This window comes from Salvelinus fontinalis, chromosome 15, assembly GCF_029448725.1.
Source record: "Salvelinus fontinalis isolate EN_2023a chromosome 15, ASM2944872v1, whole genome shotgun sequence".
Lineage (NCBI taxonomy): Eukaryota > Metazoa > Chordata > Actinopteri > Salmoniformes > Salmonidae > Salvelinus > Salvelinus fontinalis.
In genome coordinates, this window is record NC_074679.1 from 2,307,810 (window position 1) to 2,328,010 (window position 20,201).

At 47.3% G+C, this 20,201-nt stretch overlaps 1 protein-coding gene across 1 annotated transcript in view; it reads left to right on the forward strand.

Annotated features, from left to right (window-relative positions):
• Positions 1-20,201, forward strand: part of LOC129811260 (polypeptide N-acetylgalactosaminyltransferase 16-like) — a 100,910-nt gene that overhangs the window by 28,010 nt on the left and 52,699 nt on the right. The window contains exons 2-5 of the mRNA XM_055862426.1: positions 7,745-7,932; positions 8,831-8,929; positions 9,020-9,087; positions 12,190-12,255. Coding sequence (XP_055718401.1) covers positions 7,745-7,932; positions 8,831-8,929; positions 9,020-9,087; positions 12,190-12,255 — 421 coding nt within the window. The remainder of the gene's footprint in view (positions 1-7,744; positions 7,933-8,830; positions 8,930-9,019; positions 9,088-12,189; positions 12,256-20,201) is intronic.

Below are 20,201 nucleotides of genomic sequence, written 5' to 3' on the forward strand. Positions count from 1 at the left end.
CCTCTAGCATGAACACTAGAGGTTTCTCTCCGTGTGTCCTCCTCCACGAACACTAGAGGTTTCTCTCCGTGAGTCCTCTAGCACGAACACTAGAGGTTTCTCTCCGTGTGTCCTCCTCCACGAACACTAGAGGTTTCTCTCCGTGAGTCCTCTAGCACGAACACTAGAGGTTTCTCTCCGTGTGTCCTCTAGCACGAACACTAGAGGTTTCTCACCGTGTGTCCTCTAGCATGAACACTAGAGGTTTCTCTCCGTGTGTCCTCTAGCACGAACACTAGAGGTTTCTCTCCGTGCGTCCTCTAGCACGAACACTAGAGGTTTCTCTCCGTGTGTCCTCTAGCACGAACACTAGAGGTTTCTCACCGTGTGTCCTCTAGCATGAACACTAGAGGTTTCTCTCCGTGTGTCCTCTAGCACGAACACTAGAGGTTTCTCTCCGTGTGTCCTCTAGCACGAACACTAGAGGTTTCTCTCCGTGTGTCCTCTAGCATGAACACTAGAGGTTTCTCTCCGTGTGTCCTCCTCCACGAACACTAGAGGTTTCTCTCCGTGTGTCCTCCTCCACAAACACTAGAGGTTTCTCTCCGTGTGTCCTCCTCCACGAACACTAGAGGTTTCTCTCCGTGTGTCCTCTAGCATGAACACTAGAGGTTTCTCTCCGTGAGTCTTCTAGCAGGAACACTAGAGGTTTCTCTCCGTGAGTCCTCTAGCAGGAACACTAGAGGTTTCTCTCCGTGTGTCCTCCTCCACGAACACTAGAGGTTTCTCTCCGTGTGTCCTCTAGCATGAACACTAGAGGTTTCTCTCCGTGAGTCTTCTAGCAGGAACACTAGAGGTTTCTCTCCGTGTGTCCTCTAGCATGAACACTAGAGGTTTCTCTCCGTGAGTCCTCTAGCAGGAACACTAGAGGTTTCTCTCCGTGAGTCCTCTAGCAGGAACACTAGAGGTTTCTCTCCGTGAGTCCTCTAGCATGAACACTAGAGGTTTCTCTCCGTGAGTCCTCTAGCAGGAACACTAGAGGTTTCTCTCCGTGTGTCCTCTAGCACGAACACTAGAGGTTTCTCTCCGTGTGTCCTCTAGCACGAACACTAGAGGTTTCTCTCCGTGTGTCCTCCTCCACGAACACTAGAGGTTTCTCTCCGTGCGTCCTCCTCCACGAACACTAGAGGTTTCTCTCCGTGCGTCCTCTAGCACGAACACTAGAGGTTTCTCTCCGTGAGTCCTCTAGCATGAACACTAGAGGTTTCTCTCCGTGTGTCCTCTAGCACGAACACTAGAGGTTTCTCTCCGTGTGTCCTCCTCCACGAACACTAGAGGTTTCTCTCCGTGAGTCCTCTAGCCCGAACACTAGAGGTTTCTCTCCGTGTGTCCTCTAGCATGAACACTAGAGGTTTCTCACCGTGTGTCCTCCTCCACGAACACTAGAGGTTTCTCTCCGTGCGTCCTCTAGCACGAACACTAGAGGTTTCTCTCCGTGTGTCCTCCTCCACGAACACTAGAGGTTTCTCTCCGTGTGTCCTCTAGCATGAACACTAGAGGTTTCTCTCCGTGTGTCCTCTAGCATGAACACTAGAGGTTTCTCTCCGTGTGTCCTCCTCCACGAACACTAGAGGTTTCTCTCCGTGCGTCCTCTAGCACGAACACTAGAGGTTTCTCTCCGTGTGTCCTCCTCCACGAACACTAGAGGTTTCTCTCCGTGTGTCCTCCTCCACGAACACTAGAGGTTTCTCTCCGTGTGTCCTCCTCCACGAACACTAGAGGTTTCTCTCCGTGTGTCCTCTAGCACGAAGACTAGAGGTTTCTCTCCGTGTGTCCTCTAGCACGAACACTAGAGGTTTCTCTCCGTGTGTCCTCCTCCACGAACACTAGAGGTTTCTCTCCGTGTGTCCTCTAGCATGAACACTAGAGGTTTCTCTCCGTGCGTCCTCTAGCACGAACACTAGAGGTTTCTCTCCGTGTGTCCTCCTCCACGAACACTAGAGGTTTCTCTCCGTGTGTCCTCCTCCACGAACACTAGAGGTTTCTCTCCGTGTGTCCTCTAGCAGGAACACTAGAGGTTTCTCTCCGTGTGTCCTCTAGCATGAACACTAGAGGTTTCTCTCCGTGTGTCCTCTAGCATGAACACTAGAGGTTTCTCTCCGTGAGTCCTCCTCCACGAACACTAGAGGTTTCTCTCCGTGTGTCCTCCTCCACGAACACTAGAGGTTTCTCTCCGTGTGTCCTCCTCCACGAACACTAGAGGTTTCTCTCCGTGTGTCCTCTAGCATGAACACTAGAGGTTTCTCTCCGTGTGTCCTCCTCCACGAACACTAGAGGTTTCTCTCCGTGTGTCCTCTAGCACGAAGACTAGAGGTTTCTCTCCGTGTGTCCTCTAGCACGAACACTAGAGGTTTCTCTCCGTGTGTCCTCCTCCACGAACACTAGAGGTTTCTCTCCGTGTGTCCTCTAGCATGAACACTAGAGGTTTCTCTCCGTGTGTCCTCCTCCACGAACACTAGAGGTTTCTCTCCGTGTGTCCTCCTCCACGAACACTAGAGGTTTCTCTCCGTGTGTCCTCTAGCATGAACACTAGAGGTTTCTCTCCGTGTGTCCTCCTCCACGAACACTAGAGGTTTCTCTCCGTGAGTCCTCTAGCAGGAACACTAGAGGTTTCTCTCCGTGTGTCCTCCTCCACGAACACTAGAGGTTTCTCTCCGTGAGTCCTCTAGCAGGAACACTAGAGGTTTCTCTCCGTGTGTCCTCCTCCACGAACACTAGAGGTTTCTCTCCGTGAGTCCTCTAGCATGAACACTAGAGGTTTCTCTCCGTGTGTCCTCTAGCATGAACACTAGAGGTTTCTCTCCGTGTGTCCTCTAGCATGAACACTAGAGGTTTCTCTCCGTGTGTCCTCTAGCACGAACACTAGAGGTTTCTCTCCGTGTGTCCTCTAGCACGAACACTAGAGGTTTCTCTCCGTGTGTCCTCTAGCACGAACACTAGAGGTTTCTCTCCGTGTGTCCTCTAGCACGAACACTAGAGGTTTCTCTCCGTGAGTCCTCTAGCATGAACACTAGAGGTTTCTCTCCGTGTGTCCTCCTCCACGAACACTAGAGGTTTCTCTCCGTGTGTCCTCTAGCAGGAACACTAGAGGTTTCTCTCCGTGTGTCCTCCTCCACGAACACTAGAGGTTTCTCTCCGTGAGTCCTCTAGCAGGAACACTAGAGGTTTCTCTCCGTGTGTCCTCCTCCACGAACACTAGAGGTTTCTCTCCGTGTGTCCTCTAGCAGGAACACTAGAGGTTTCTCTCCGTGTGTCCTCCTCCACGAACACTAGAGGTTTCTCTCCGTGTGTCCTCTAGCACGAACACTAGAGGTTTCTCTCCGTGTGTCCTCTAGCAGGAACACTAGAGGTTTCTCTCCGTGTGTCCTCCTCCACGAACACTAGAGGTTTCTCTCCGTGTGTCCTCTAGCAGGAACACTAGAGGTTTCTCTCCGTGTGTCCTCCTCCACGAACACTAGAGGTTTCTCTCCGTGTGTCCTCCTCCACGAACACTAGAGGTTTCTCTCCGTGTGTCCTCCTCCACGAACACTAGAGGTTTCTCTCCGTGTGTCCTCTAGCATGAACACTAGAGGTTTCTCTCCGTGTGTCCTCTAGCACGAACACTAGAGGTTTCTCACTACAGAGCCTTCTTGGCACAACGTTGTGTGTGTGTGTGTGTGTGTGTGTGTGTGTGTGTGTGTGTGTGTGTGTGTGTGTGTGTGTGTGTGTGTGTGTGTGTGTGTGTGTGTGTGTGTGTGTGTGTGTGTGTGTGTGTGTGTGTGTGTGTAAATGTTGCAGTGTCACTTCATGATAGGCTAAATGTGTTATCTGACAACGCAGTGAGTCTCAGGCCATTGAAATGAGGTCATAAGAGCCCTCCTTGTAATTGGGTTTGATGGCTCCAGATCCCCCAGGGGAGTCACAACCATGAGACCATGAGACCAAGCTTAATATAGATCCGTGTAATAATAGCAGGCCTATTTAACATCATCATGAAGCAGGCCTATTTAACATCACGAAGCAGGCCTATTTAACATCATAATGAAGCAGGCCTATTTAACATCACGAAGCAGGCCTATTTAACATCATAATGAAGCAGGCCTATTTAACATCACGAAGCAGGCCTATTTAACATCATAATGAAGCAGGCCTATTTAACATCACGAAGCAGGCCTATTTAACATCATCATGAAGCAGGCCTATTTAACATCACGAAGCAGGCCTATTTAACATCATAATGAAGCAGGCCTATTTAACATCATCACGAAGCAGGCCTATTTAACATCATCACGAAGCAGGCCTATTTAACATCATCACGAAGCAGGCCTATTTAACATCATAATGAAGCAGGCCTATTTAACATCGTAATGAAGCAGGCCTATAAAACATCGTAATGAAGCAGGCCTATTTAACATCATCATGAAGCAGGCCTATTTAACATCATCACGAAGCAGGCCTATTTAACATCGTAATGAAGCAGGCCTATTTAACATCATAATGAAGCAGGCCTATTTAACATCATCATGAAGCAGGCCTATTTAACATCATAATGAAGCAGGCCTATAAAACATCGTAATGAAGCAGGCCTATTTAACATCATAATGAAGCAGGCCTATTTAACATCATAATGAAGCAGGCCTATTTAACATCATAATGAAGCAGGCCTATTTAACATCATCATGAAGCAGGCCTATTTAACATCGTAATGAAGCAGGCCTATTTAACATCATCATGAAGCAGGCCTATTTAACATCATAATGAAGCAGGCCTATTTAACATCATAATGAAGCAGGCCTATTTAACATCATAATGAAGCAGGCCTATTTAACATCGTAATGAAGCAGGCCTATAAAACATCGTAATGAAGCAGGCCTATTTAACATCATCATGAAGCAGGCCTATTTAACATCATCACGAAGCAGGCCTATTTAACATCGTAATGAAGCAGGCCTATTTAACATCATAATGAAGCAGGCCTATTTAACATCATCATGAAGCAGGCCTATTTAACATCATAATGAAGCAGGCCTATTTAACATCATAATGAAGCAGGCCTATTTAACATCATAATGAAGCAGGCCTATTTAACATCATAATGAAGCAGGCCTATTTAACATCATAATGAAGCAGGCCTATTTAACATCATAATGAAGCAGGCCTATTTAACATCATAATGAAGCAGGCCTATTTAACATCATAATGAAGCAGGCCTATTTACTGCATACAAAGTGGAAATGTCAATAAACATAAGTTCTTACCAACTTCAAGTCACAAAGGATAACAGATAAATGACTAAATTAATGCTTGGCTTGGCTATTAGCGGCCTAAATCCCACACAAACAAAACAGAGGTGAGGACCAACCTACCCGTTTAAATACCTGACCATAGACTTAGACAGACGGCACTCCTACCACGAGCACCATTTGTAATCACGTGACCATAGAGGTGGGTAGAGAGCGATCACTAATCAGGGAATTCTGTACATTTAGGGTTCTTAGTAATAGCAGTGTCTGTCTGTCTGTCTGTCTGTCTGTCTGTCTGTCTGTCTGTCTGTCTGTCTGTCTGTCTGTCTGTGGAAACAGTAAGGAAACCCATTCTTCCTGTTTAAACACCTAATCTACTAATCTGGCCATAAATCTGTAGACATCCCATAATCTGTGTATCTAGGAGACCCTGTAGACATCCCATCATCTCTGTATCTAGGAGACCCTGTAGACATCCCAACATCTCTGTATCTAGGAGACCCTGTAGACATCCCATCATCTCTGTATCTAGGAGACCCTGTAGACACCCCATCATCATCTCTGTATCTAGGAGACCCTGTAGACATCCCATCATCTCTGTATCTAGGAGACCCTGGAGACATCCCATATATTGAAATATCTGGGTTAAAAGATTCCAGTCAGAGTGCAGTTCAAATGGACAAATGGCCCCCTATTCCCTATATAGTGCACTACTTTTGACCGTAGCCCTATGGCCTCTGGTGCACTATGTAGGGATATAGGGGGCCATTTGGGAAACAGGCTCTCTCCGTTTGTTCTCTTCTCCTGAGAAATGGAAAGTGAGGTCATGAAGGTGCCTGACAGAGACCTGGATGGGAGTTCATCTGAGGGAGTTCTGTTCTCTAGGTGTGCGTGAGCGTGTGTGTGAGCGTGTTTGTGTGTGTGTGAGTGTGTGTGTGAGCGTGTGTGTGTGAGTGAGTGAGCTCTAAACTTTAAGCCTCTCCCCTGACAGACCGTTAATAACACAGAAGTGAAGAATGCAGTTCTCTCTCCACTCCTCTTCAATTCTATCCTCTCTTTCCCTCAGACAACGTCTCCCCCTTTCCTTCAAATATTAACATATTAACTCTCTCTGTCTCTCTGTGTCCTCTGTCTCTGTCTCTCTGTGTCCTCGTTCCTCTCTTCCACTTTGTTTTCCTCTCAGCCTCTCACTCCTACACCTCCTCTGTCATCATCTGTCTCTCTGTGTCCTCTGTCTCTGTGTCTCTGTGTCCTCTGTCTCTGTCTCTGTCTCTCTGTCATCATCTGTGTCCTCTGTCTCTGTCTCTCTGTGTCCTCTGTCTCTGTCTCTGTCATCATCTGTGTCCTCTGTCTCTGTCTCTCTGTGTCCTCTGTCTCTGTCTCTGTCTCTCTGTCATCATCTGTGTCCTCTGTCTCTGTCTCTCTGTGTCCTCTGTCTCTGTCTCTGTCTCTCTGTCATCATCTGTGTCCTCTGTCTCTGTCTCTCTGTGTCCTCTGTCTCTGTCTCTGTCTCTCTGTCATCATCTGTGTCCTCTGTCTCTGTCTCTCTGTGTCCTCTGTCTCTGTCTCTGTCTCTCTGTGTCCTCTGTCTCTGTCTCTCTGTCATCATGTCTGTCCTCTGTCTCTGTCTCTCTGTCATCCTCTGTGATCCTCTGTCTCTGTCTCTCTGCCATCAATTAAAGTCGAATGGAAACACTCGTTATGATGAAATATCTAGGTTAAAATATTAATATTATAACACTGGAGTCAGATTCCATTCAGATAACACTGGAGTCAGATAACACTGGAGTCAGATTCCAGTCAGATAACACTAGAGTCAGATTCCAGTCAGATAACACTAGAGTCAGAATCCAGTCAGATAACACTAGAGTCAGATTCCAGTCAGATAACACTGGAGTCAGATTCCAGTCAGATAACACTAGAGTCAGATAACACTAGAGTCAGAATCCAGTCAGATAACACTAGAGTCAAATTCCAGTCAGATAACACTGGAGTCAGATTCCAGTCAGATAACACTAGAGTCAGATTCCAGTCAGATAACACTAGAGTCAGAATCCAGTCAGATAACACTAGAGTCAGATTCCAGTCAGATAACACTAGAGTCAGATTCCAGTCAGATAACACTAGAGTCAGATTCCAGTCAGATAACACTAGAGTCAGATTCCAGTCAGATAACACTAGAGTCAGATTCCAGTCAGATAACACGAGTCATGCTATAGACTGGGTGTCTCACACCTTTGAGGATGATGGAGAATGTGACACTATGTGGATTTTCAAACAGGGTTGATAGCGTTACCAAACGTCTACAGTGTGAGAGACGAGAGTTGGCATCAATAAGACTGAAACATCTAACCAGGGCCGTAATATCTTCTAACTGGTAACCCAGCTTTCCTTCTGACCCCAGCTTCCTGTGTTTTGACCCCTGACCTCTGTGTGCTGCAACATCTAATCTCTAACTTCTGTGTGATCTGCCCCCCCCGCAGATGACCCGGTCCCCGCGGGTGGATCCGCAGCAGCAGGGTCAGCTCACAGGGAGTTTCGATGAGAAGGCGTACCTGTTGGGGAAACAGCTGAAGGTGGGAGACGACCCTTACAGAGACCACGCCTTCAACCTGGCCGAGAGCGACCGACTGGGCTCCGAGCGGGTCATCAGAGACACACGACACTACAGGTGACTACATACAGACTGACTGGGCTACGAGCGGGTCATCAGAGACACACGACACTACAGGTGACTACATACAGACCGCCTGGGCTCCGAGCGGGTCATCAGAGACACACGACACCACAGGTGACTACATACAGACTGACTGGGCTCCGAGCGGGTCATCAGAGACACACGACACTACAGGTGACTACATACAGACCGACTGGGCTCCGAGCGGGTCATCAGAGACACACGACACTACAGGTGACTACATACAGACCGACTGGGCTCCGAGCGGGTCATCAGAGACACACGACACTACAGGTGACTACATACAGACCGCCTGGGCTCCGAGCGGGTCATCAGAGACACACGACACCACAGGTGACTACATACAGACTGACTGGGCTCCGAGCGGGTCATCAGAGACACACGACACTACAGGTGACTACATACAGACTGACTGGGCTCCGAGCGGGTCATCAGAGACACACGACACTACAGGTGACTACATACAGACTGACTGGGCTCCGAGCGGGTCATCAGAGACACACGACACTACAGGTGACTACATACAGACTGACTGGTCTCCGAGCGGGTCATCAGAGACACACGACACTACAGGTGACTACGTACAGACTGACTGAGCTCCGAGCGGGTCATCAGAGACACACGACACTACATACAGACTGACTGGTCTCTGAGCGGGTCATCAGAGACACACGACACTACATACAGACTGACTGGTCTCTGAGCGGGTCATCAGAGACACACGACACTACAGGTGTCTTAAAAAGTTATAAAAGCAAACATACATTATGATTTATAGTGGTATTGCTTTTCATGCGCAGGGTGAACGGGACAGTATGCACAGTAGTTGTGAATACTTTACTAAAACAATGTTTCTTCGTATTGTTTGTAGATGTGCCTCCGTGAATTACGACGCTGACCTTCCTCCTACGAGCGTCGTCATCACCTTCCACAATGAAGCACGCTCCACCCTGCTACGCACCATCAAAAGGTAAGGAACCGCCAAATGCCTTTCACAATGAAGAATTTACCCAAGTGTTTAATGCTGCCCTTTCTCTCCTTCTCTCCCTCCCTCTCTCAGTGTCCTGATGAGGAGCCCTCCCTCTTTGATCCAGGAGATCATCCTGGTAGACGACTTCAGTACCGACCGTGAGTCTCTCTGCTTGTTCTCAGGCCTCCTCATGAAATAGTCTCTGGTCTTTACACGGCTCCCACCGTGAGTCTCTCTGCTTGTTCTCAGTCCTCCTCATGAAATAGTCTCTGGTCTTTACACGGCTCCCACTGTGAGTCTCTCCGCTTGTTCTCAGGCCTCCTCATGAAATAGTCTCGGGTCTTTACACGGCTCCCACCGTGAGTCTCTCTGCTTGTTCTCAGTCCTCCTCATGAAATAGTCTCTGGTCTTTACACGGCTCCCACCGTGAGGCTCTGACAATAAAACCTGCTCTCTGTGAGGTCCCTGTTCGTTCTCTTTCGGTCTCTACTTTTTACGAGTCTCTCTTTAAAAGATGTTCAGAGCTGATTCTCTCTATTTCTGTCTGTCTTGTTTTGACCTCGTGTGTCGACCTGTCAGAAAAACACATGGAGAAATACATGAAGAGACAGACGGGGCGACCATGAGAGGGGGAATAAAGAGGACATGCTCAGAGATTTAGATTGGGGCTTTGTCAAGGGATATATCCAGGATCTGTTGTCGCAAGAGATTGGGTCATTTTATATTAACGCCAGCCAGGACGTGACTATCAGTCACTGTGTGATCACACACACACACACACACACACACACCACACACCACACACCACACACCACACACCACACAGACAGACAGACAGACAGACAGACAGACAGACAGACAGACAGACAGACAGACAGACAGACAGACAGACAGACAGACAGACAGACAGGAGGTTTAAGCAGCCGTAGGTCCTTGCTAGTAAAGTATTTTCAAACATGAAGTTTAGGAGTGAGGGTTTGGGGCAGACACCTCTCAGTATAAATAACATGACGTTTAGTAGTCAGGGTTTGGGACAGACACCTCTCAGTATAAATAACATGACGTTTAGTAGTCAGGGTTTGGGACAGACACCTCTCAGTATAAATAACATGACGTTTAGTAGTCAGGGTTTGGGACAGACACCTCTCAGTATAAATAACATGACGTTTAGTAGTCAGGGTTTGGGACAGACACCTCTCAGTATAAATAACATGACGTTTAGTAGTCAGGGTTTGGGACAGACACCTCTCAGTATAAATAACATGACGTTTAGTAGTCAGGGTTTGGGACAGACACCTCTCAGTATAAATAACATGACGTTTAGTAGTCAGGGTTTGGGACAGACACCTCTCAGTATAAATAACATGACGTTTAGTAGTCAGGGTTTGGGACAGACACCTCTCAGTATAAATAACATGACGTTTAGTAGTCAGGGTTTGGGACAGACACCTCTCAGTATAAATAACATGACGTTTAGTAGTCAGGCTTTGGGACAGACACCTCTCAGTATAAATAACATGACGTTTAGTAGTCAGGGTTTGAGACAGACACCTCTCAGTATAAATAACATGACGTTTAGTAGTCAGGGTTTGGGACAGACACCTCTCAGTATAAATAACATGACGTTTAGTAGTCAGGGTTTGGGACAGACACCTCTCAGTATAAATAACATGACGTTTAGTAGTCAGGGTTTGGGACAGACACCTCTCAGTATAAATAGTTGTCTAAACAATGACTTTGTAATTATTTATTAATTATTTATTTGTACTATATTAATTGAACAATATGTTTGTTATTGCCTTGGATTGAATTAGAACTGTATCATGAAGTAATTAAATGTCCTACATTTGGAAAATTAACAGTTTTTTAAAAGCATTTTTTTGCCTTTTGGACAGCAATTTACACTACTTCAGTAGAAAAGCCTTGAAAGGGCCCTTCTTTTGAGCAGAACCTTATCGGCCCTAGTGCACTATGAAGGGAATAGGGGCCCAGAATCACAGACCATTCTGCAGACCAGGAAGCTCAGGGGAGGATAATCCTTTTAATGCTAGCCTTAATCACCAGAGGATTGTTGCCTTAATCACCAGAGAACTGCCCTTAATCAAGGACACTGTTACTGATCGAGATGAAAGGACCATGTGACTCCACTAGACAGACGGACGGACAGACGGACGAGCGGGCAGGCATACAGGCAGTCAGACAAGCAGACAGACAGGCAGTCAGACAGACAGTTAGACAGACAGGCAGTCAGACAGGCAGACAGACAGACAGGCAGTTAGACAGACAGGCAGTCAGACAGACAGGCAGACAGGCAGTTAGACAGACAGGCAGTTAGACAGACAGGAAGTCAGATAGACAAGCAGACAGACAGGCAGTCAGTCAGACAGACAGGCAGGAAGTCAGGCAGGCAGACAGACAGACAGACAGACAGACAGACAGACAGACAGACAGACAGACAGACAGACAGACAATCAAACAGTCAGTCAGTCAGTCAGACAGGTCTTACACAGGAATGTCACATGTACAGTAAGTTCTTAGGTTAAAACACACAACACACAAAACATACAACACACACAACACACACAACACACACAACACACACAACACACACAACACACACAACACAACAGACACACAACATACACAACACAACAGACACTCAACACACACAACACACACAACATACAACACACACAACACACACAACACACACAACACAACAGACACACAACATACACAACACACACAACACAACAGACACTCAACACACTCAACACACACAACATACAACACACACAACACAACACACACAACATACAACAAACACACACAACACACACAACATACAACAAACACACACAACACACACAACACAACAGACACACAACATACACAACACAACAGACACACAACATACACAACACACACACACACACACAAACACACACAACACACACAACACAACAGATACACAACACACACATAATGTGGAGTCTCAACAGGACTCTAGCCAGGCTGTAGATCTCTGTGTGTGTGTGTGTGTGTGTGTGTGTGTGTGTGTGTGTGTGTGTGTGTGTGTGTGTGTGTGTGTGTGTGTGTGTGTGTGTGTGTGTGTGTGTGTGTGTGTGTGTGTGTGTGTGTGTGTGTGTGTGTTGTTGATAATTGGATCATCTCTCTGCAGACACACCATATCCTGTTTTAAAGTGAGACTGAGAGCAGTGTGTGTGTTTTCTAACGGGACATCCTCTCTTGTCTTCCAGCTGAGGATTGCCAGCTGCTCTCCCAGATCCCCAAAGTACGCTGCCTGAGGAACAGCCGCCGAGAGGGTGAGAGTCAAATTAAATCAAGTAACATTTGTGAAGAGAGTGTGTTTGTAAATAAATAAATAACTTTTCCCGCAAAAAAACGGAAGTGTCGTTCAAAAGTACAAAATAAAAAAACGATATAAAACTGTATGTAGTCTACCCTCTGGATCAGAGAGTCTGCTAAATGACTCACCCTCTGGATCAGAGAGTCTGCTAAATGACTCACCCTCTGGATCAGAGAGTCTGCTAAATGACTCACCCTCTGGATCAGAGAGTCTGCTAAATGACTCACCCTCTGGATCAGAGAGTCTGCTAAATGACTCACCCTCTGGATCAGAGAGTCTGCTAAATGACTCACCCTCTGGATCAGAGAGTCTGCTAAATGACTCACCCTCTGGACCAGAGAGTCTGCTAAATGACTCACCCTCTGGATCAGAGAGTCTGCTAAATGACTCACCCTCTGGATCAGAGAGTCTGCTAAATGACTCACCCTCTGGATCAGAGAGTCTGCTAAATGACTCACCCTCTGGATCAGAGAGTCTGCTAAATGACTCACCCTCTGGATCAGAGAGTCTGCTAAATGACTCACCCTCTGGATCAGAGAGTCTGCTAAATGACTCACCCTCTGGATCAGAGAGTCTGCTAAATGACTCACCCTCTGGATCAGAGAGTCTGCTAAATGACTCACCCTCTGGATCAGAGAGTCTGCTAAATGACTCACCCTCTGGACCAGAGAGTCTGCTAAATGACTCACCCTCTGGATCAGAGAGTCTGCTAAATGACTCACCCTCTGGATCAGAGAGTCTGCTAAATGACTCACCCTCTGGATCAGAGAGTCTGCTAAATGACTCACCCTCTGGATCAGAGAGTCTGCTAAATGACTCACCCTCTGGATCAGAGAGTCTGCTAAATGACTCACCCTCTGGATCAGAGAGTCTGCTAAATGACTCACCCTCTGGATCAGAGAGTCTGCTAAATGACTCACCCTCTGGATCAGAGAGTCTGCTAAATGACTCACCCTCTGGATCAGAGAGTCTGCTAAATGACTCACCCTCTGGATCAGAGAGTCTGCTAAATGACTCACCCTCTGGATCAGAGAGTCTGCTAAATGACTCACCCTCTGGATCAGAGAGTCTGCTAAATGACTCACCCTCTGGATCAGAGAGTCTGCTAAATGACTCACTACTGTAGTGGCTCTGGATCAGAGAGTCTGCTAAATGACTCACCCTCTGGATCAGAGAGTCTGCTAAATGACTCACTACTGTAGTGACTCTGGATCAGAGAGTCTGCTAAATGACTCACCCTCTGGATCAGAGAGTCTGCTAAATGACTCACCCTCTGGATCAGAGAGTCATCTAAATGACTCACCCTCTGGATCAGAGAATCTGCTAAATGACTCACCCTCTGGATCAGAGAGTCTGCTAAATGACTCACCCTCTGGATCAGAGAGTCTGCTAAATGACTCACTACTGTAGTGGCTCTGGATCAGAGAGTCTGCTAAATGACTCACTACTGTAGTGGCTCTGGATCAGAGAGTCTGCTAAATGACTCACCCTCTGGATCAGAGAGTCTGCTAAATGACTCACCCTCTGGATCAGAGAGTCTGCTAAATGACTCACCCTCTGGATCAGAGAGTCTGCTAAATGACTCACCCTCTGGATCAGAGAGTCTGCTAAATGACTCACCCTCTGGATCAGAGAGTCTGCTAAATGACTCACCCTCTGGATCAGAGAGTCTGCTAAATGACTCACTACTGTAGTGGCTCTGGATCAGAGAGTCTGCTAAATGACTCACCCTCTGGATCAGAGAGTCTGCTAAATGACTCACTACTGTAGTGACTCTGGATCAGAGAGTCTGCTAAATGACTCACCCTCTGGATCAGAGAGTCTGCTAAATGACTCACCCTCTGGATCAGAGAGTCATCTAAATGACTCACCCTCTGGATCAGAGAATCTGCTAAATGACTCACCCTCTGGATCAGAGAGTCTGCTAAATGACTCACCCTCTGGATCAGAGAGTCTGCTAAATGACTCACTACTGTAGTGGCTCTGGATCAGAGAGTCTGCTAAATGACTCACTACTGTAGTTGCTCTGGATCAGAGAGTCTGCTAAATGACTCACCCTCTGGATCAGAGAGTCTGCTAAATGACTCACCCTCTGGATCAGAGAGTCTGCTAAATGACTCACCCTCTGGATCAGAGAGTCTGCTAAATGACTCACCCTCTGGATCAGAGAGTCTGCTAAATGACTCACCCTCTGGATCAGAGAGTCTGCTAAATGACTCACCCTCTGGATCAGAGAGTCTGCTAAATGACTCACCCTCTGGATCAGAGAGTCTGCTAAATGACTCACCCTCTGGATCAGAGAGTCTGCTAAATGACTCACCCTCTGGATCAGAGAGTCTGCTAAATGACTCACCCTCTGGATCAGAGAGTCTGCTAAATGACTCACCCTCTGGATCAGAGAGTCTGCTAAATGACTCACCCTCTGGATCAGAGAGTCTGCTAAATGACTCACCCTCTGGATCAGAGAGTCTGCTAAATGACTCACCCTCTGGATCAGAGAGTCTGCTAAATGACTCACCCTCTGGATCAGAGAGTCTGCTAAATGACTCACCCTCTGGATCAGAGAGTCTGCTAAATGACTCACCCTCTGGATCAGAGAGTCTGCTAAATGACTCACCCTCTGGATCAGAGAGTCTGCTAAATGACTCACCCTCTGGATCAGAGAGTCTGCTAAATGACTCACCCTCTGGATCAGAGAGTCTGCTAAATGACTCACCCTCTGGATCAGAGAGTCTGCTAAATGACTCACCCTCTGGATCAGAGAGTCTGCTAAATGACTCACCCTCTGGATCAGAGAGTCTGCTAAATGACTCACCCTCTGGATCAGAGAGTCTGCTAAATGACTCACCCTCTGGATCAGAGAGTCTGCTAAATGACTCACCCTCTGGATCAGAGAGTCTGCTAAATGACTCACCCTCTGGATCAGAGAGTCTGCTAAATGACTCAGCCTCTGGATCAGAGAGTCTGCTAAATGACTCACCCTCTGGATCAGAGAGTCTGCTAAATGACTCACCCTCTGGATCAGAGAGTCTGCTAAATGACTCAGCCTCTGGATCAGAGAGTCTGCTAAATGACTCACCCTCTGGATCAGAGAGTCTGCTAAATGACTCACCCTCTGGATCAGAGAGTCTGCTAAATGACTCACCCTCTGGATCAGAGAGTCTGCTAAATGACTCACCCTCTGGATCAGAGAGTCTGCTAAATGACTCACCCTCTGGATCAGAGAGTCTGCTAAATGACTCACCCTCTGGATCAGAGAGTCTGCTAAATGACTCACCCTCTGGATCAGAGAGTCTGCTAAATGACTCACCCTCTGGATCAGAGAGTCTGCTAAATGACTCACCCTCTGGATCAGAGAGTCTGCTAAATGACTCACTACTGTAGTGGCTCTGGATCAGAGAGTCTGCTAAATGACTCCCCCTCTGGATCAGAGAGTCTGTTAAATGACTCACCCTCTGGATCAGAGAGTCTGCTAAATGACTCACCCTCTGGATCAGAGAGTCTGCTAAATGACTCACCCTCTGGATCAGAGAGTCTGCTAAATGACTCACCCTCTGGATCAGAGAGTCTGCTAAATGACTCACCCTCTGGATCAGAGAGTCTGCTAAATGACTCACCCTCTGGATCAGAGAGTCTGCTAAATGACTCACCCTCTGGATCAGAGAGTCTGCTAAATGACTCACCCTCTGGATCAGAGAGTCTGCTAAATGACTCACCCTCTGGATCAGAGAGTCTGCTAAATGACTCACCCTCTGGATCAGAGAGTCTGCTAAATGACTCACCCTCTGGATCAGAGAGTCTGCTAAATGACTCACCCTCTGGATCAGAGAGTCTGCTAAATGACTCACCCTCTGGATCAGAGAGTCTGCTAAATGACTCACCCTCTGGATCAGAGAGTCTGCTAAATGACTCACCCTCTGGATCAGAGAGTCTGCTAAATGACTCACCCTCTGGATCAGAGAGTCTGCTAAATGACTCACCCTCTGGATCAGAGAGTCTGTTAAATGACTCACCCTCTGGATCAGAGAGTCTGCTAAATGACTCACTACTGTAGTGGCTCTGGATCAGAGAGTCTGCTAAATGACTCACTACTGTAAGTGGCTCTGGATCAGAGAGTCTGCTAAATGACTCACTACTGTAGTGGCTCTGGATCAGAGAGTCTGCTAAATGACTCACTACTGTAGTGGCTCTGGATCAGAGAGTCTGCTAAATGACTCACCCTCTGGATCAGAGAGTCTGCTAAATGACTCACTACTGTAGTGGCTCTGGATCAGAGAGTCTGCTAAATGACTCACTACTGTAAGTGGCTCTGGATCAGAGAGTCTGCTAAATGACTCACTACTGTAGTGGCTCTGGATCAGAGAGTCTGCTAAATGACTCACTACTGTAGTGGCTCTGGATCAGAGAGTCTGCTAAATGACTCACTACTGTAGTGGCTCTGGATCAGAGAGTCTGCTAAATGACTCACTACTGTAGTGGCTCTGGATCAGAGAGTCTGCTAAATGACTCCCTACTGTAGTGGCTCTGGATCAGAGAGTCTGCTAAATGACTCCCTACTGTAGTGGCTCTGGATCAGAGAGTCTGCTAAATGACTCACTACTGTAGTGGCTCTGGATCAGAGAGTCTGCTAAATGACTCACTACTGTAGTGGCTCTGGATCAGAGAGTCTGCTAAATGACTCACTACTGTAAGTGGCTCTGGATCAGAGAGTCTGCTAAATGACTCACTACTGTAGTGACTCTGGATCAGAGAGTCTGCTAAATGACTCACTACTGTAGTGGCTCTGGATCAGAGAGTCTGCTAAATGACTCACTACTGTAGTGGCTCTGGATCAGAGAGTCTGCTAAATGACTCACTACTGTAGTGGCTCTGGATCAGAGAGTCTGCTAAATGACTCACTACTGTAAGTGGCTCTGGATCAGAGAGTCTGCTAAATGACTCACTACTGTAGTGGCTCTGGATCAGAGAGTCTGCTAAATGACTCACTACTGTAGTGGCTCTGGATCAGAGAGTCTGCTAAATGACTCACTACTGTAGTGGCTCTGGATCAGAGAGTCTGCTAAATGACTCCCTACTGTAGTGGTTCTGGATCAGAGAGTCTGCTAAATGACTCACTACTGTAGTGGCTCTGGATCAGAGAGTCTGCTAAATGACTCACTACTGTAGTGGCTCTGGATCAGAGAGTCTGCTAAATGACTCTCTACTGTAGTGGCTCTGGATCAGAGAGTCTGCTAAATGACTCACTACTGTAAGTGGCTCTGGATCAGAGAGTCTGCTAAATGACTCACTACTGTAGTGGCTCTGGATCAGAGAGTCTGCTAAATGACTCACTACTGTAGTGGCTCTGGATCAGAGAGTCTGCTAAATGACTCACTACTGTAGTGGCTCTGGATCAGAGAGTCTGCTAAATGACTCACTACTGTAGTGGCTCTGGATCAGAGAGTCTGCTAAATGACTCACTACTGTAGTGGCTCTGGATCAGAGAGTCTGCTAAATGACTCACTACTGTAGTGGCTCTGGATCAGAGAGTCTGCTAAATGACTCACTACTGTAAGTGGCTCTGGATCAGAGAGTCTGCTAAATGACTCACTACTGTAGTGGCTCTGGATCAGAGAGTCTGCTAAATGACTCACTACTGTAGTGGCTCTGGATCAGAGAGTCTGCTAAATGACTCACTACTGTAGTGGCTCTGGATCAGAGAGTCTGCTAAATGACTCCCTACTGTAGTGGTTCTGGATCAGAGAGTCTGCTAAATGACTCACTACTGTAGTGGCTCTGGATCAGAGAGTCTGCTAAATGACTCACTACTGTAGTGGCTCTGGATCAGAGAGTCTGCTAAATGACTCACTACTGTAGTGGCTCTGGATCAGAGAGTCTGCTAAATGACTCACTACTGTAGTGGCTCTGGATCAGAGAGTCTGCTAAATGACTCACTACTGTAGTGGCTCTGGATCAGAGAGTCTGCTAAATGACTCACTACTGTAGTGGCTCTGGATCAGAGAGTCTGCTAAATGACTCCCTACTGTAAGTGACTCTGGATCAGAGAGTCTGCTAAATGACTCACTACTGTAGTGACTCTGGATCAGAGAGTCTGCTAAATGACTCACTACTGTAGTGGCTCTGGATCAGAGAGTCTGCTAAATGACTCACTACTGTAGTGGCTCTGGATCAGAGAGTCTGCTAAATGACTCACTACTGTAGTGGTTCTGGATCAGAGAGTCTGCTAAATGACTCACTACTGTAGTGGCTCTGGATCAGAGAGTCTGCTAAATGACTCACTACTGTAGTGGTTCTGGATCAGAGAGTCTGCTAAATGACTCACTACTGTAGTGGCTCTGTATCAGAGAGTCTGCTAAATGACTCACTACTGTAGTGGCTCTGGATCAGAGAGTCTGCTAAATGACTCACTACTGTAGTGACTCTGGATCAGAGAGTCTGCTAAATGACTCACTACTGTAGTGGCTCTGGATCAGAGAGTCTGCTAAATGACTCACTACTGTAGTGGCTCTGGATCAGAGAGTCTGCTAAATGACTCACTACTGTAGTGGTTCTGGATCAGAGAGTCTGCTAAATGACTCACTACTGTAGTGGCTCTGGATCAGAGAGTCTGCTAAATGACTCCCTACTGTAGTGACTCTGGATCAGAGAGTCTGCTAAATGACTCACTACTGTAGTGGCTCTGGATCAGAGAGTCTGCTAAATGACTCACTACTGTAGTGACTCTGGATCAGAGAGTCTGCTAAATGACTCACTACTGTAAGTGGCTCTGGATCAGAGAGTGTGCTAAATGACTCACTACCTTAAGTCCTTCTGGAAAAGAGAGTTTGCTAAATGACCCACTACTGGAGGGCAGGTAGTTTGCTCCGCGGTTGCAGGCGGTGCAGTTGCCGTACCAGGTGGTGATACAGCCCGACAGGAAGCTCTCAATGGTGCATCTGCAAAAAGTTTGTCAGGGTCTTAGGGGCCAAGCCAAATTTCTTCAGCCTCCTGAGGTTAAAGAGGCTCTGTTGCGCTTTCTTCACCACACTGTCTGTGTGGGTGGACCATTTCAGATTGTCAGTGACTTGTACGCCGAGAACTTGAAGCTTTCCACCTTCTCCACTGCTGACCCGTCGATGTGGATAGGGGGGTGCTCCCTCTGCTGTTTCCTGAAGTCCACGATCATCTGCTTTGTTTTGTCGACATTGAGTGACAGGTTATTTTCCTGGCACCACACTCCCAGAGTCCTCACCTCCTCCCTGTTGGCTGTCTCATCGTTGTTGGTAATCAAGCCTACTACTGATGTGTCATCTCCAAACTTGATGATTGAGTTGGAGGCGCGAGTGGCCACGCAGTCATGGGTGAACAGGGAGTACAGGAGGGGGCAGAGAACTCACCCTTGTGGGGCCTCAGTGTTGAGGTTCAGCAAAGTGGAGGTGATGTTTCCTACCTTCACCACCTGGGGGCGGCCCGTCAGGAAGTCCAGGACCCAGTTGCTCAGGGCGGGGTTCAGACTCAGGGCCTCAAGATTAATGATGAGTTTGGAGGGTACTATGGTGTTGAATGCTGAGCTGTAGTCAATGAACAGCATTCTTACATAGGTATTCCTCTTGTCCAGATGGGATAGGGCAGTGGGCAGTGTGATGGCGATTGCATCGTCTGTGGATCTGTTGGGGCGGTATGCAAATTGACGTGGGTCTAGGGTGACAGGTAAAGTAGAGGTGATATGATCCTTGACTAGTCTGTCAAAGCGCTTCCTGATGACAGAAGTGACGGGGCGATAGTCATTTAGTTCAGTTACCTTTCTTGGGTACAGGTTACCTCATGTCCTATATCCCAAGAGAGCCATGATTCCGTGAAATAGAGTATATTACAGTCCCTGATGTCTCTCTGGAAGGAGATCCTCGCCCTGAGCTCGTCTTC